Source organism: Lithobates pipiens, unplaced genomic scaffold (assembly GCF_037356315.1).
Source record: "Lithobates pipiens isolate NorthernLeopardFrog02 unplaced genomic scaffold, aLitPip1_a1.2 Scaffold_19, whole genome shotgun sequence".
Classification (NCBI taxonomy): Eukaryota; Metazoa; Chordata; class Amphibia; order Anura; family Ranidae; genus Lithobates; species Lithobates pipiens.
Window position 1 is genome coordinate 359,853,539 of NW_027507764.1, and position 14,711 is coordinate 359,868,249.

Consider the following 14,711-nt stretch of genomic DNA (forward strand, 5'->3'; position numbering starts at 1 on the left):
TGTGGATTGTCCACTTTCCACGTCATCTGCCATGCCACCTGCCACAAGCTGTGGATTGCCCACTTGCCACGTCACCAGCCACATCACCTGCCACAAGTAGTGGATTGTCCACTTGCCACGTCACTTGCCACATCACCTGCCACGTCACTTGCCACATCACCTGCCACAAGTTGTGGATTGTCTACTTGCCACGTCACTTGCCACATCACCTGCCACGTCACTTACCACGTCACCTGCCACAAGTTGTGGATTGTCCACTTGCCATGTCACCTGCCACGTCACCTGCCACAAGTTGTGGATTGTCCACTTGCCACGTCACTTGCCACATCACCTGCCACAAGTTGTGGATTGTCCACTTGCCACGTCACTTGCCACATCACCTGCCACGTCACTTGCCACAAGATGTGGATTGTCCTATTTCCATGTCACCTGCCATGCCACCTGCCACAAGTTGTGGATTGTCCACTTGCCACGTCACCAGCCACATCACCTGCCACAAGTTGTGGATTTCCACTTGCCACGTGACTTGCCACATCGCCTGCCACATCACCTGCCACGTCACTTGCCACGAGATGTGGATTGTCCACTTTCCACGTCATCTGCCATGCCACCTGCCACAAGCTGTGGATTGTCCCCTTGCCACGTCACCAGCCACATCACCTGCCACAAGTAGTGGATTGTCCACTTGCCACATCACCTGCCACGTCACTTGCCACAAGTTGTGGATTGTCCACTTGCCACATCACTTGCCACCTGCCATGTCACTTGCTACAAGCTGTGGATTGTCCACTTGCCACGTCACCTGCCACGTCACTTGCCACGTCACCTGCCACAAGTTTTGGATTGTCCACTTGCCACGTCACTTTCCACGTCAGCTGCCACGTCACTTGCCACAAGATGTGGATTGTCCACTTGCCACGTCACTTGCCACATCACCTGCCACGTCACTTGCCACAAGATGTGGATTGTCCACTTTCCACGTCATCTGCCATGCCACCTGCCACAAGCTGTGGATTGTCCACTTGCCACGTCACCAGCCACATCACCTGCCACAAGTTGTGGATTGTCCACTTGCCACATCACCTACCACGTCACTTGCCACATCACCTGCCACAAGTTGTGGATTGTCTACTTGCCACGTCACTTGCCACATCACCTGCCACGTCACTTGCCACAAGATGTGGATTGTCCACTTTCCACGTCATCTGCCATGCCACCTGCCACTAGTTGTGGATTGTCCACTTGCCACGTCACCAGCCACATCACCTGCCACAAGTTGTGGATTGTCCACTTGCCACGTGACTTGCCACATCACCTGCCACGTCACTTGCCACATCACCTGCCACAAGTTGTGGATTGTCTACTTGCCACGTCACTTGCCACATCACCTGCCACAAGATGTGGATTGTCCACTTTCCACGTCACCTGCCATGCCACCTGCCACAAGTTGTGGATTGTCCACTTGCCACGTCACCAGCCACATCACCTGCCACAAGTTGTGGATTGTCCACTTGCCACACCACTTTCCACGTCACCTGCCACGTCACCTGCCACAAGATGTGGATTGTCCACTTGCCACGTCACCAGCCACATCACCTGCCACAAGTTGTGGATTGTCCACTTGCCACATCACTTTCCACGTCACCTGCCACGTCACCTGCCACAAGTTGTGGATTTTCCACTTGCCACGTCCCTTGCCACGTCCCCTGCCACGTCACCTGCCACAAGTGGATTGTCCACTTCCCACATCACTTGCCACATCACCTGCCACAAGTTGTGGATTGTCCACTTGCCACGTCACCTGACACAAGTTGTGGATTGTCCACTCGCCATGTCACTTGCCACATCTCCTGCCACAAGTGGATTGTCCACTTGCCACGTCACTTGCCACGTCCCCTGCCACAAGTGGATTGTCCACTTGCCACGTCACTTGCCACGTCACCTGCCACAAGTTATGGATTGTCCACTTGCCACGTCACATGCCAGTCACCTGCCACAAGTTGTTGATTTTCCACTTGCCACGTCACCTGCCAGGTCACTTGCCGCGTCACCTGCCAGGTCACTTGCCACGTCACCTGCCACAAGTTGTGGATTGTCCACTTTCCACGTCACTTGCCACTTCACCTGCCACGTCACTTGCCACAAGTTGTGGATTGTCCACTTGCCACATCACTTGCCACCTGCCATGTCACTTGCCACAAGTTGTGGATTGTCCACTTGCCACGTCACTTGCGACCTGCCATGTCACTTGCCACAAGTTGTGGATTGTCCACTTGCAATTGCAATTGTTTAAAATATTTTTCTAATGGTTTTTCATCATTTGCAATCATTTTTGAGATTTTTAATGTAAAAAAAAGGTCACCTTTAAAAACGCATATAAACGTAAACGCGGCTAAACGCGGTAGTGGCGTTTTGCCGCGTTTTACCACGTTTTGCCGCGTTTTGCGTCTGAAACGTGGACATTTTTGCTTCTGAACGCATTTTTTTGCTTCTGGAAAAACGAGATTAAATGCAACTGCATAAAAACGGAAAAAAACGAGACTGTGTGCATGGACACATAGGATAACATTGAATGAGTTCAGGGGCAGTTGAAAAAACTGTCCAACTGCATCTGAACGCGCGTTTAACTGCGTCTCGTGTGCATGAGGCCTTAGAGCTTCACATTTAGAGCAGTCATTAATTTCAGCAGGCTGACCTATGAGCACCAAAGAAGTATAAGTACATTTAAAAAAATAATAATAATCACCACACCAAAATACATGATCCTTAGTTAATATGTGTTTTGGCATGCAATGCGCGCATTCCTTTTTTTTTTTTTATCACCTCTCTAAAATAGGCTACACGCTAACCCTTCTTTTTTTGGCAGCTGCTGGTGCCACAGCCTCCTCTGGTGTATCCAGCCTCAACAATGTTCTCTGAACAATATAAATGAGGATTTCTTAACTATGTGGAGTTCCTCCAGAGGTTGCTAGTCGCATGGTCCACATGCTGAGCCCGCCAGGAAGTCGGCGCAGCGCTGCGCTAATCACGGGCAGAGACATTGCCCCGATGTGCAGCTGCAGAGATCGGGCAATGTCTCACTGCCTGTGATTAGCGCAGCGCTGCGCCAACTTCCTGGTGGGCTCAGCACATGGACCGTGCGAACACGCCTGAGCTCATCCCTAGTTGCTAGGGGTTCCTTGAGCAGGGGCAGATTTGTCTTCCACCTACAATGCCCACCAATGTAGAGGGGTTAAATACTCTAGGTATGCTACATTCTTCATTTAAAAAAAAAAATATTTTTGGAACTTGCCAGTCATTCTAATGTACTGAGAGCTGTAGATATAATCATTTCTAACAGGGTTTTCCTGAAATCACAAAATTGTTTCAAGGGTTACTCAGGTGTAAAAAAATAAAATAAAATAAATTGACAAAGGCTGGTGAAACTACTTACCTTAACTGCTGCCCCCTTACTAAATGTCACTCTCATCCTGAGAAACTTCCAGGAGTATTGATCTCCTGGGTCCCTTATACTGTAGCATTCACAGGTTTTTCTTCCTGTCCTCTACTCTCCCCTGTAATGATGTGGAGGTCAGCAGGTGGACCTAATGTGAGCTGTGCAGGTAAGTTGTTTTTTTTACCTTTTTTTTTTTTTTTTTTTTTTAGCAACAGGGCCACTTTAACGGGGCTATCTTCTGTGTTATATTTTAATCTTGTATAGTTAGTATCCTCTACTAGTGTACATATTGCCAGCAATCTATAGGATAATTTAATGGTTCTTTTTGGGTTTGTTTACTGCACCCCGTTTAGGCATATTTGTCTTAGATTAATTATTTAAATTACAAGTGATGTCTGGGTTCTATGAGTGTTCCATTAAAGCTTCTTCAATTTAAAAGAGATCTGTCATGAGGGGATCATGGGGGGGTGCTTAAGAAGAATTTCCTTAAAATATATGACTACCTAACAACCAGCAGCTGGACACTCAGGAATATGTATTGTTAAGCACAGCTTATATAGTATATTGGTCAGGGAGTATGTAACATGTACTACAGCTTACAGGGAGTGTTGAATTGTCCCCTTACATTGCTAGTCAATAGAGAAATATCCCTTATTATGATGGTCAGTGTAGAGCAGGGACGTGCAGTGAGGTCAGTGGCTGGTGAGGCACTGGTTAATTTTAGAGCCAGATACACACAGGTTACATACGCCGTGATCGTAAGAGCGAGAGCAATAATTCTAGCACTAGAACTCTGCTGTAACTCTAAACATGTAATCTGTAAAATTTTTAAAGTGTTGCCTGTGGAGATTTTTAAGTACTGAAGTTTGGCGCCATTCCATGAGTGTGCACAATGTTAAAGAGGAAGTAAACCCTGATGAGTTTACTTCCTCTTTCATTCCCTGCAAAGGCAAAGCATAATGGACTACTATGCATCGCATAGTAGCCCATTATGTGTCACTTACCTGACACAGGGGCCAGCGAAGTCACCGCTGTCCCCTGTAGTCCGCCGCATCCATCTTCTCGGTGGGGTCTCGCAGCTCCACCGCTGTCATTCGGCGAAGCCGCGATGACGTCACTCCCGCGCATGTGCACGGGAGCCGAGACGTGCGGCATTGCGCGGCATCTTCGTTATCGAGGATGCCACGCTCAGTGCGCCTGAACACCGCTGTCTACGGCGCATGCCCGTCTTCGGGCAAATATCTCTTAAACCGTATAGGTTTGGGAGATATTTCTTGGACCTACAGGTAAGCCTTAATCTAGGCTTACCTGTAGGTCAAAGTGGTTTGTAAGGGTTTACAACCACTTTAAAGCATGACATGTTAGGTATCTATTTACTTGGCGTAACATCATTTTTCATATTATACAAAAAAATCGGGTTATCTTTAGTGTTTTTTTTTTATATTCTTGAAACATTTGAAAAATTGCTGCGCAAATACAGTGTAACATAATAGGTTGCAACAACCACCATTTTATTCCTTAGGGTGTCTGCTAAAACAATATATATAATGTTTCGGGGGTTCTAATTACTACATGTAAGAGAGAAGTGTCAGAATTGGCCTGGGTGAAAAGGAGTTAATTACCATAAGAAATATACAAATAATTATTTTATATTCTTTTTAAGATAATTTACTATATTTTCAAAAACTGTACTCAAGCAGGTGGCTTAACGGACAAATTGCTGAAGTTTGAAGTTATAACTTCCAACCAGTAATTTCCCAGTAAATAGATAATAAATTATTATCTTATAACATATAGCATAATAATATATGATTTAGTTTGATTATAACAGTACCCTTTCAACAACAGCAGATTCTCAGTCTCCCTCTTAACTGTGTGAGAAAAACATGGGATTGTGGGTAAATCTTATACCCATAAATCCATGTTATTTCCTTCTAGTTAAGAGGGCTGGGCTGAAAGGGAGCATGTGTCTTTTAGACACATGCCCCTTCTATGACACTGCAGTGAGAGGCGTGCCTCCACTGCAGCATTTTTATTGGACAGCTGGGTCTAATGGTACTTTACCATAGGTTTATGACTCCAAGCTGTCCATTAAGCTCAGTGCCTCTGACAAGAAATGAGAAGAGGCACTGTGAGCTCCACCTCAGTCTGCTGCAAACAGTGTGCCAGCTTGTATTTAAACTGGCTGTTCTGTATGTATCTTCTGACAAGCTGTGCAAGGAGCCCCGTATCTCTGGAACCATAGGTTGTAGGAGCCCCCAAATGTTTAACAGTGGTGGGGTAGGAATTACTTCAAATTTGGGGTCTCTGACCCTCGAAGCTCGAAATTATTATTATTTTTTCTTAATGTTCATGTTAATGCCATGTTCATGGTAGGTGATGCTCTGCCTCCCTTGACTGCACATACCTGGTGTAGAGCCTCCTTACCGGAGTGCCCAGTGCTGAATTGGCAAGCTTATATTGCTGGCCAGTGGAGAATTGTCCCTTATATTGCTGGTCCTGGTGAAGTGACTCCTTACGTAGTGCTCAGTAATTAATTGTTCCCTTGCATTGGTGGTCAATAACAAAGTGCTTGTTTGCAATGGTGTTTAGTGGTAATTGATGAAGTGCCTCCTTGTGTTGGTGATCATTGTGGAAGTGCCCCCCTTGTACTGGGGGTCTGTGGGAAAATAGGTCATTGTTATCAGTGGTGACTTACATGAGAGAGAAGAGGCCCCACCTAATGTGCCACCGGATGTGGCTGTCTCTGAGTGAAACCAATGCAAGACTTATACAGGGACTGCTGGGCAGGAAATCATCACATAATTATGGATTTTCTTTTTTTTTTACAGGTGGATTTGGTGCGCACCTTCACATTTAGAAACTCCAAGCAAACCTATACTGGGATCCCAATAATTGCAGCTAATATGGATACTGTAGGAACATTTGAGATGGCCAGAACACTGAGCAAGGTCAGCATTAGTCATCTATTTCTAAAGACTAAAAATGGCTATGAAAATGTTTCAGATATTTAGTCAGCTCAAGTAACCCTAATGTTTATCTAACACTACGTATACCAGCAGTATATTTTACGGGCCTTACAAACAACCTCTAGACTGTGGAACGGTCACTGAATTTCCTATTGTTTTTGACTCCACACTAAGAACAACGTGAAAAATCTATCAATCAAAATTCAATTAAATTAGTTGACCATGAGTTGTGATGCATATAGGTAATACAGGAAAGGCAGATAATTAATAATAAACTCACCTCTATAAATACTCACCATCCATTTTTTCCTCTTTACAACAATTTCAGTCTTTTTCTGGAAATAAAAATCCAGCTATGTTTGATGTCTTCCTATCCCTTAACCACCTCAGTACTGGGCACTTTCACCCCACTTTCACCCCCTTCCTTCCCAGACCAGTTTTCAGCTTTCCGTGCTCTCGCACTTTGAATGAATATTACTCAGTCATGCTTCACGGTACCCAAATTAAATTTTTATCATTTTGTTCATACATATTTATTCACCGCTGGGTTTTTTATTTATTAAAGTGAAAAAAGAGCAACATTTCAAAAAATATATATATTCTACTTTCTGTGTTAAAAGAAATCCAATAACATCTAATTTAGGCCAGAATGTATTCTGCTACATGTCTTTGGTAAAAAAAATCCTGCTAAGTGTATGATAATTAGTTTTTTGTGAAAGTTTTAGTGTCTACAAGCTATGCTACGTATCACTGAAAATTGATCAGTCCTGATGTACTGACTGCCTATCTCAATTCTTGAGGCCTTAAAATGTCAGGACAGTACAAATACCCCCCCCCCCCCCCCGATGACCCCTTTTTGTAATGATGACAGTCCAAGGTATTTAGTAAGAGGCATTGTGAGCTTTTTGAAGTTGCAATTTTTTGCCCACAATTGTTTGGTAAATTAAGATTTTTTTTATTTATTTTTTTCTCCATAAATTGTCATATTAACAAGTTATTTCTCACACATGGCATAGGTAAAGTTGCAATTACACCCCAAAATATATTCTGCTACTCCTGAGTGTGGGGATACCACATGTGTAAGACTTTTCCACAGGATTTTTTAAAGTAAATTTATAAGATATATCTAATACAAAGCATGCACATAACAAAAATGACACTCCATGTGTGAGACTTCCACAGTCTGGCCACATACAGAGGCCCAAAATTCAAGTAGCACCATCAGGCATTCTAAAGGCATACATTACACGTTTAATTTCCTGGCTACCTATCACATTTTTGAAGGCCCCTAACTACCCCTGACTACTGGGACAGATGTGTCAGATATGTGACAGATGTTGATCACTGGGACAGAGCCATGTTGATAGACTATTGGGACAGATATGTCTAGATGTGCACTGGGACAGATGTGGCAGATGATCACAGACAGATGTGTGCAGATATGCACTGGGACAGATGGGGCAGATTTTCACTGGATCAGATGTGGCAGATGTTCATGGACGGATGTGGTATGATGAACAGAGACAGATCTGCACCAGATGTGTGCAGATGATTACGGACAGATGTGGCAGATGATTACGAACAGATGTGGAAGATGTTCAATGGGACAGATGTGGCAGATGTTCACTGGTACAGATGGGGCAGATGATTGCGGACAGATGTGCTCCAGATGTGTGCAGATGATCGCGGACAGATGTGCCAGATGATCACAGATAGATACACGCAGATGATCACGGACAGATGTGTGCCAAATGATCACTAGGACAGATGTTTACTGGGATAGATGTTCACTGGGACAGATAATTTTACTGACAGATGCCTGACAGGTGTTTTCACTGTGTGGGGACCCTGTGACAGTTCACTATGACAGGACACTGTTTTGGGGACACTATCTGGGTGATCAGTGTATAAAAACAGCTCATGCACAATGATCCCCTCTCCTTCTCCTCACTGACAAGCTCTGTGTGAGGAAAAGGAGAGCCAAAAGGCTGGCAACGTCTCTCTATTTACATTACACGATGGCTATGATTGGACACAGCCATCATGTGATCAGGAGGGCCAATCACAGAGCCCTCCTGCTGATCACAGATACGTCGTGTTCGGGGAACACAAGCATATCGGGACACTGCTCCTTCTCAGGGACATTCAGGAATGTCCACTCAGAAGAATGAAACGCCCACCCGGCCGTTTTATATGTACTGGCAAGGTGGGAAGTTAAAAGCAAGGAATAAAATGAGGGGAATACTATCTCCAGGAAAGGAAGAAACTCTTAACTTCTAAGAGATATTTTAAAGTGGTTCCAAAGGTTGAACATTTTTTACCTTAATGCATTCTCTGCATTAACCACTTGCCTACCAGGCACTTACACCCCCTTCCTGCCTAGGCCATTTTTCAGCTTTCAGCTCTGTCGCACTTTGAATGACAATTGCACGCTCATGCTACACTGTACCCAAACACATTTTTTATCATTTTCTTCACACAAATAGAGCTTTCTTTTGGTGGCATTTGATCACTGCTGGGTTTAAAAAATTTTTTTTCTGTTAGTAAAGTTTGTAACTTTAGTAATAGTAGTAATTTTTTGCATTCACTGATGTGCGCTAATGAGACGGCACTGATGGGCATTGATAGGCTGAACTGGTGGGCATTGCTGAGGTGGCACTTATGGGCACTGATGAGGTGGCACCTTTGGGCACCGATGAGGTGACACTGAATAGGAGGCACTAATATGCCGCACTTATATGCACTGATAGGTGGCACTGATATGTGGCACTGATGAGCACTGTTAGGCAGCACTGATGGGCACTAATAGGTGGCACTGGTGGGCACTGATAGGCGGCACTGGTGGCCACCGATAGGTGGCACAGATAGATGGCACATATAGGCGGTACTGATAGGCACTGATGGGCATTGATGAGTGGCACTGATGGGCATTGATGGGCAGCACTGACAGGCTGCACTGATTACCAGCACTAACTGGCATCACTAATGGGCACTGATTGGTGGCACTTGTGGGCACTGATTGCTGCCACTGGTGGGCACTGATTGCTGGCATTGGTGGGCAATGCTGGGAACTAATTGGTGACACTGTATTGCTATATTTGATTACCTTCCTAGATGTCCCCCTGCGTGAAGATGCCACTGATCGGCTCTCCTTGTCTCACACTCTGTCAGTGTGAGGTGAAGAGAGACGATTTCCAGCATCTCCCTGTTTACATGTGACCGGCTGTGATTGAACAAAGCCGATCACATGGTTAAAGAGCCACGGACGTGGCTCTTTACAGAGATGGGGGTAGCACCGTGTCCTAGCAACATGGCATGGCCACGATTGCCGCGCTGCTGTTCTGGGACACCGTTATATGATGTCATCCCAGAACGAGAGCCGCACTGCCCGCCGTCATTTAACGGCGGGGCGGGCGGCAAGCAGTTAAAGTGATTGTAATGTCTAGTTTTTAAAACAAATAAAAATAACAAACGTTATTCTTACCTGCTCTGTTGCAGTGGATTTGCACAGAGCAGCCCGGATCCTCCTCGGGTGCCTCTTCTGTGCTCCTGGCCCCTCCCCTTTGTTGAGTGCCCCCACAGCAAGCAGCTTGCAATGGGGGCACCCAAGCTGAGCTGCAACTCTGTGTGTCTATTCAGACATGGAGCTGTGGTTTGGCCCCGCCCAATCTCTTACCTGATTGGGTAACTGACTTTGATAGCAGCAGGAGCCAGTGGTGCGGCTGCTATGTCTTATCCAATCAGGAGGGAGAGTCCCATTTGGCTGAGACACTTGTGACATCAATGGACAAAGATGGGCTCCAGGAAGTATTAGAAGGGCAGAGGGGGGCTGCTGCACACAGAAGACTTATTATCCTAATGCATAGAATGCATTAAGATAAAAACTTTCTGCCTTTACAACCACTTTAAAGTAAAAAATGTCTCATGACTTGTATCGCCTGTTGCATGGTCGGACAGTTTGCTCACCCATGATTTGACCACACTGCTTGAAAAGAGAACAGATTTTTTATTGAAAGCAGGGGGTCTCTGGCAGCAAGGGATTGCTCTGGAGACCAGAGCTGCCATTCACATCAGATCACACAGTTTGTGGTGTGGTGCTCTGGCTGCTTGTAAATACACAAGCCCCAACAGGTTGATTGCACAGCACCACAGTGTAGAATTAAAGCGGAGGTCCACCCTAAAGTGGACCTTCCGCTCATCGGAACCCTCCCCCCTCCGGCGCCACAATTGGCACCTTTCAGGGGGGAGGGGGTGCAGGTACCTGTACAGTACAGGTATCTGCACCCACTTCCGGGATAGCTCTCTGCGGAAAGGGGCGTAGATTACGCCCCTTTCCGAAAGTTCCCCCGCTGCCTGCTGGGAAACACACAGATCCCAGAGGCAGCGGGTCCATCCTTATTGCGCAGCGCGACTCGCACATGCGCAGTAGGGAACCGGGAAATGAAGCCGAAAGGCTCCACTTCCTGATTCCCATACCCAAGATGGCGGCAGGAGCACCCGAGAGACGATCGAGAGATCGGCTTCGGGTGCCGACATCGCAGGCGCGCTGGACAGGTAAGTGTCACTATTTTAAAAGTCAGCAGCTGCAGTATTTGTAGCTGCTGGCTTTAAAAAAAAAAAAAAACGCGGAGTCCCGGCGGACTCCCACTTTAACCTTTTTTTTAATCAATGAATGATCAGCGCTATCAGGATCTGTGCCTGTCCATTCATAATAGTAAAAGATCATGCAGCCTGAAAGTGCTATATGGGCTCTGTGCGGCTGCTTGTAAGCAAACATTGCAATGGCAGGTGGGTTACATAGCACTGCAGCACAAAATTACCTTATACCTTAATGAACAGGCAGTGATGCTGAGCTGAGTCATACGTGGCACAAATCCTGACACTGAATAATTTATTCCTAAAAAATATCAATCATCCCTGTGGTGTTATGTGATCCTTCTGCCAGGGCTGTGTTTGTTTACATGCAGTCACAGATTGTGCATACTATCAGTATGTATAGGAAAGAATCACCCCCCCCCCCCCTTTAAAATAATCACATTTTGTTGCTTTGCAGTCTGAAATGAAGACAGACACAGTTTTTGTTTTATCCAGCTTTATTTACTCAGTGCAACTTATAACATCCATGTGAAAGACATAACACCAACATGTCAGAATAAAAAAAAAATCAAAAACAGAATCACTGAGTTGGAAAAAGGATCACCCCCCTTATGTCAGTATTTTGTTGGACCACACTTTGCTTTAATTACAGCCTTTATTCTGTCGGGATATATCTGTTCGAACTTTGCACATATAGACTTTGCAATATTTCCCCACTGTTCTTAACAGAACTGCTCAAGATCAGTTATATTTTGATGGTGATTGTTTGTGGACCACTGTAAATGCACCTTGAAGATTCTGATGCCATTCAGATGAGACTAAATTTAATTATTCGGATTTAAGACCAAATGATATGTCTGGCGGAATTCCGATACAGCTCACTATCCAAATAACACCATTCCTATAGTAAAGGAGGTGGTAATATCTTGTTATTATGGGGGTGTTTCACTGCAGCAGGGACTGGAGCACTTGTCAGGATAGAAGAAAAATGCTGTCCTCTGCCAGAAAGTTGTCAATGGGAAGAAGGTTTACCTTACAACAGCCAATGACAAAAAGCACACAGCAAAAAATGACCACACAGTGGTTGGAGGAGAAAAAGGCTCAGACTTAAACCCAATTGAAAATCTGTAGAATGACTTGAAGACTGCAGTCCACAAAACCACCATTATCACACTTAACTGAACTTGAGCAGTTTTGCAAAGAAGAGTGGGCAAATATTGCAAAGTCTAGATTTGCAAAGTTAGTAGAGACATATCCCAACAGACAAAAGGCTATAATTAAAGCAAAAGCTGGTTTAACAAAATACTGATTGCACTGTGATTCTTTTCTATACCCACTGTATGTACAGTCAGGACCGTTTTTAAGGCAGGGCAAAAGGGGCAGCTGCCCTGGGCCCCATCATTGTAGTGGGGCCCAAAGCAGCTGCCTTATACTTGCCAACTATCCCAGTTTAAGTTCCCTTATCCCTTGAAGTTTTAGTCCTGTGCTATGTCCCAATATTTCAGTGTAAACTTCTGCTGCTGCTGCCCAGCTCTGTGCTATTGCCATGTACAGATGACTCACCTGCAGACCCTGTTTTTACATGTAAATAACCTGCATTGATATGTAAATAGCGGTGACATTAATATGTAAATAGTAATGAATCGCGGCATTGATATTTAAATAGAGGCGGCATTTATATGTATATCATATCCCTCTGAGGTCACAAACCACCATCTGCTGAATGCTGCCCACTGGGGAGGTAAAGGAGCATGCTTGAAAGTCCTGCCTACAATTGTGGTCATTAAGCCTAAAATCGTGTTCTGCAAAAGTAAGCAAACTGGAGGTGAAACCCTTCTTCAAAATAACATGGTGTCACAGCACCCTGAATTTTGGTGCATGTGAATATGTAGGCAGGCAGTGAGGAGATGATGTGCTGTAACCTTTAGCAAACAATCAGTGAGCAGTAATGCTGTGCACTAACTTCCTGCAACCAATTAGTGAGCAGTAATAATGTGCAGTAACCTCTAACAACCAATTAGTGAGTGGTATAGATGTTCAGTAACCTCTAGCATTCAATCAGTGAGCAGTATTGATGTACAGTAATCTCTAGCAACCAATCAACAAGCAGAAGTCATGTGCTGTAACCTCTAGAAAATAACAGTGAGCCATAATATGTGCTGTAACCTCTAGCAGCCAGTCAGTGAGCGGTAATGATACACTGTAACCTCTGGCAACTAATCGCAATCGCTGCCTGATCTGATTCAGTAAACTGATTTTGAGTCTAGCTCCTATTTATTGTATGTCTCAAAGCATGCGGAGAGGGAAATTGCATGGAAGGTGGGGGGGCCAAGAAAATGTTTGCCCCGGGTCCAGTCAATATTAAAGACGGCCCTGTGTACCGTGCCTTAAACAAATATTCACACCCTTTGAAATTTTCCACATTTTGTCATGTTACAACCAAAAACGTAAATATATTTTATTGGGATTTTATGTGATAAACCAACACAAAGTGGCACATAATTGTGAAGTGGAAGGAAAATTATATGTTATTCTGAGTTATTCTGTTATTCTATCTATGTTATCTTAGTACATGTACACAGGCTCGTTTATAGTTGTTTCTAGGCAGTTGAGTTTAGAGGCTTTTTTGGAAAGCAAAAAAATGGATTCAGAAGCTGAGCGTTTAGATGCATTTCAAGCGCCAACCACTTTTACACGCAGCTTAAAAGCCGTAACTCATGTTCAGCCGCATTTTGTTTACAGCCGTTTTTGATTTTTGGATATTTAAAAACAATGTATATATATAATTTTTTTTTTTTTATGTTTCTAAACACAAACGCGGCATGAAAATGCAGCAAAACCGAGGAGGAGGCGGAGCCGAGCCGAGAGGTAATGCTGGCTTAGAGCTCCATTCTCAGCAGGACAACGGAGCCATATAACGGCGGAGGTAACTTGTCCCTCCGCACATATATCATACCAAACGGTAGATGAATATCCCTACCTTACATAGGTGACATTCGGGGGGGTCAGAGGAGACTCATGAGGCAGAAAATTAACAAGAAAACGCCGCCTCACACATACAGCAGTATGGCACTGAAACCCTCCCCCTCTGAGGGGAGACACAGTGAAGAGAACAAACAGACAGCCCTTTCTGCTGCTTTACATAAAGATGTTAAAGGCACATAGTCTCTCTAATCAAATACCTGAGAAAAATATGTCAGTTCTGGAGAATTTAGAACTTTCCACACAAAAAGACTTATCCCCTCCTGTAACGCTGAAACAAATAGAAAATCTGCTCCAAAAATCACTAAAATCCACTGCAGATACCATCACCACAAACCTTACTAAAGAAATTAGAATACTTGGTCAGCGTACATCAGCACTGGAAATTAGAACAGACGATCTGGAAAATTCTACATCTAACATTTAGTGATGGACGAACTTCCGACGGGACGTTTCGCGAAAGCGAAATGCGAACGGACCCAAACGTTCGCGAAACCGAACGTTCGCCGCGGGCCCCATTGACTTCAATGGGAGGCGAACTTTGCAAACCTTCATGTCGAATTTGCGGCCACGTGGTAATTATTAGGGGGTAAAACGTAGTCCCACCATCTGGACAATGACATAATACATGTATGAGGTGAATTTGGGATCGATAACTACAAGCATTTTTATTTTATTTGGGAAATTGTTCTAACAATTCAGGACTATGGAGCTAATGAAGGCAATGG

At 44.6% G+C, this 14,711-nt stretch overlaps 1 protein-coding gene across 1 annotated transcript in view; it reads left to right on the forward strand.

The window, feature by feature from the left end:
* GMPR (guanosine monophosphate reductase) overlaps nt 1–14,711 on the forward strand; it is a 125,004-nt gene that overhangs the window by 9,390 nt on the left and 100,903 nt on the right. Inside the window, exon 2 of the mRNA XM_077492230.1 lies at nt 6,268–6,387. Coding sequence (XP_077348356.1) covers nt 6,268–6,387 — 120 coding nt within the window. The remainder of the gene's footprint in view (nt 1–6,267; nt 6,388–14,711) is intronic.